Source organism: Notolepis coatsorum, assembly GCF_963971535.1.
Source record: "Notolepis coatsorum genome assembly, chromosome: 13".
NCBI lineage: Eukaryota > Metazoa > Chordata > Actinopteri > Aulopiformes > Paralepididae > Notolepis > Notolepis coatsorum.
The window spans coordinates 65,122,836-65,125,907 of NC_140177.1; the positions used below are offsets into that span (position 1 = coordinate 65,122,836).

At 46.3% G+C, this 3,072-nt stretch overlaps 1 protein-coding gene across 1 annotated transcript; it reads right to left on the reverse strand.

Annotated features, from left to right (window-relative positions):
* Nucleotides 1–244: 244 nt before the first annotated feature.
* LOC311238639 (B-type lectin plumieribetin-like) lies at nucleotides 245–2,763 on the reverse strand. Its single transcript, XM_084326771.1, has 3 exons — nucleotides 2,735–2,763; nucleotides 2,388–2,481; nucleotides 245–785 (listed from the first exon to the last, which is right to left on the reverse strand). The coding sequence occupies exons 2-3, from the start codon at nucleotides 2,475–2,477 to the stop codon at nucleotides 522–524; spliced, it is 354 nt and encodes a 117-aa protein (XP_084182897.1). The 5' UTR covers nucleotides 2,478–2,481; nucleotides 2,735–2,763; the 3' UTR covers nucleotides 245–521.
* Nucleotides 2,764–3,072: the final 309 nt, after the last annotated feature.

A 3,072-nucleotide genomic window follows, 5' to 3' on the forward strand; every position in this document is an offset into this window, starting at 1 on the left:
TATATGTTCTGTTGTCTCCAGGTATGTCATGCTTTTGACCATCATTTAGACATTGAGGTCTCAACATTGTAAGACAAGTTGCAAAGGAGAATAAGAGAGAGGCTGAGTATGAGGTACAGTGTCAGACAGCACAGCAAAAACACACTACACATGATATGCCTTTGATATGTCCTTTATTTTTTGTTGAGCATCTAAACACAATCTGTTTTAGCCATATCTTTATCAACTTACTTCATTGTTGTCAACGTTTGATTCCAGCTAGAAGTGTAATAAATGGCAGGTATTTCCCCCCCTGCATCTCCAATTTGTTTTCCTCTTCTCTACTACCTCACTCACAACCAACAATAGTCCAAGTCCGCCCAAAAGAACAAAATGTCCAAAGCAAAGGCCAATCATAGTTCTGCAATGTCCATGTCAGCTCACATTTTGAACATTGAGCATACAAAGGGAATTCAGTACAGCCATGATGCTGTCACAGTGGCTCGATCTTCTCTCCCTGCTCCAGATGTGTTCCAGCAGTTTTACTTGAAGCCCTTGGACTGGGAAGAGTTCCAGACCTCCTCACCGTCCTTCTCGATCACCAGGTTACCGTCGTTGCGCATGTACATGCGGCACATCTTGAAGCTGGAGGCCGGGGTCTTGGTCTGCCACAGCATCTTGTTGTCCCTCTTGTACATGACGAAGTTGCAGTCGTCCTGCATGCACAGGCGCCAGGCGTCACGCTGACCAGCGGTGTCGGACGTCCACATGGGCTTCCAGCCGTAGATCACAAAGTTACCGTCCTCCTACGAGAGTTGCACAAAAACATAGATGGAAGATAGATGTTACCAAGCTGTTATTCGAATTTTGAGAACTAAAGGATCTGACTGATTTGTGTGATCATCGTTGGTAAGTAACAAATAGGCTAGGGTTACAAAATAATCTGAACTATCCCTTTAACATTATTTTTTTTTTATCCACTTTTTCTCCCATTTTCTATTTTTTCTCCCATCCCAATTTTTTCGTATCATCCAATTCAACCCTCCCCTGTCTTTGAACGCTGTTTCATGCCTCCCACAAGCCGGCTGCAATGTGGACTAAGTCATACATAGCACGAGTCCCCTCCGATACTCGAGGTAACAGCAGTCGCATCTTTCCACCTGCGCGGCTCGATCTTTCAACGTCAGGGGTCTGGGCTTTGCAGGGGCCCCGCCCCTGTCGCTTCCTGATTCTACTGCGCAGGTGCACCAACCGACCTGTAGGAGTCGCTGTCCACAACGCCCGATCCCCACCCTTCAGTTTCCCTCCCCCTAATACTGCCAATGTGTATTAGTGCGGACGACCAGCTAAACTGAAAGCAATGTGGAGCGCTGGGCTCGAACAGGGAGGCGAACCTGTTCGAGCCTAGTCTCCAGTATTTGTGGTGAGCGCCTTGCCCACTGCACCACGTAGCCGCCCACTCCCTTTAACATTCTAATGATGATGTTGATGGCTACTGGTAGAATTATATGATAGAATTTGAGGAAATAAAAAAAACAATTCTCTAAAAATAAAAACCTGGATAGAAATCCAAATATATGCAGAATATCTCGACACAAGCTATTTTTCCAAAGCACTGTTACGCCGTCTCTCTTGATACAGAACACTATGGTTCCCTCCCAAGCAGGCCATGTGAGCGGATCGGAGCGTGAGCGGCGCGGGGAGCAGAGCGGGCGGTTTTGACGTGAGCGAGGAGTGGGTTTTAAAATGGGTCGGCGCGACGTCCGGAGCGAGAGTTCTCCTCCGCTCCAATCCACTCCGGGACGCTCACACAGTGGTTTAACACTGATGTAATATACATGTAGTACAATGCCAAAGCAACAGATGGCGATGTACAAACATGAAGGCCATTTTCAACAAATGAGAATTGAGAAGGGTGAACCTGTGATATCTTGTTCAGGCTTCACTCCTCCTCCTTCACTCACTCCTGTTAGAAAAGTATCGACGCCATTGTTGTTGTCGTTAGCTTACATGCTAACGTTAATGGCAGCGACCATAGCATTGTGGCTTGGCTAACTATCATCGCTTAATAGAACTAGTGAATGGATAAACAACGTTATTTAACATTGCAGAATGGGTACAATTACAATGTTGCTCAATACAAACAATTGTTAAGGGGCCCAGGGGGTGTAGACTGTTGTAGTTTGAGCTAATTTACACCATGCTCCAAACAAAAATAAAAAAAAGCCGAGCGATCTGGCGCGGGGAGCGGGGAGCACTCGATTCAAGGTGAGCGGTGAGGGAGCGGAGAGCGACTTGGGGGCGGGGTCAACATGAGCGATTAGCGGAGCGGACCAAGCTTTAAAGAGCGAAGAGCGGATTTCTCGGCCGCGCCGATCCGCTCACGTGGCCTGCTCCCAAGTACTGACCTGGAACTGAGCCTTCCATTCGTGGTTGTTGGACATCAGGTAGTCTCCCTTGCGGAGCTCATCAAACTTGGACATGTAGTTCCTGCTCATGATTCTGAAAGAGGAAACAGAGGCTTGAGACCAAGTACTTGGACTCTCAATTCATTCTCATTGTTGCACAAAAGAGGAAAAACTGCATACACAGGATAAAAAGGCTTAAGAGAGTAACTGTAAAAAGAAAAACAGATGCTCTAAAAGAGGTAAAATATAAACCGATCTTATATAATCTTATTTGATCAAAGACCAAAAAGACACAGAGGAAGAGAGCTGAAAAAGAAGCATTAGACGGTCAGGTTGTCTCTACTTACAGGCCGGTTGTGGACGAGTCTGATGCTGAAGCTGCAGCTGTGAGTGAAGTGTCTTCCAGTCAGAAACCTCAGGCTTTTATAGGCCCTGACCGAGCAGAGAGACAACCCACACCCTCTGTCGAGATCTAATCTAATTTGGCATATACACAAGGCATGTTTTTAGCTCCGTAATTTGATGTGTGCCGTTATGTGCCTTGGGTGTTGACAGCATCTGGGATCCTGGGATGAAAAAATGAAACGCTTTCATACTGTATATTGAAATGCTTGGTATTGACACTAAGTATCAGCACATGGTTTTGCCTGAATAGAAATAGTGTTGGGACGGCACGTAAGGCCTA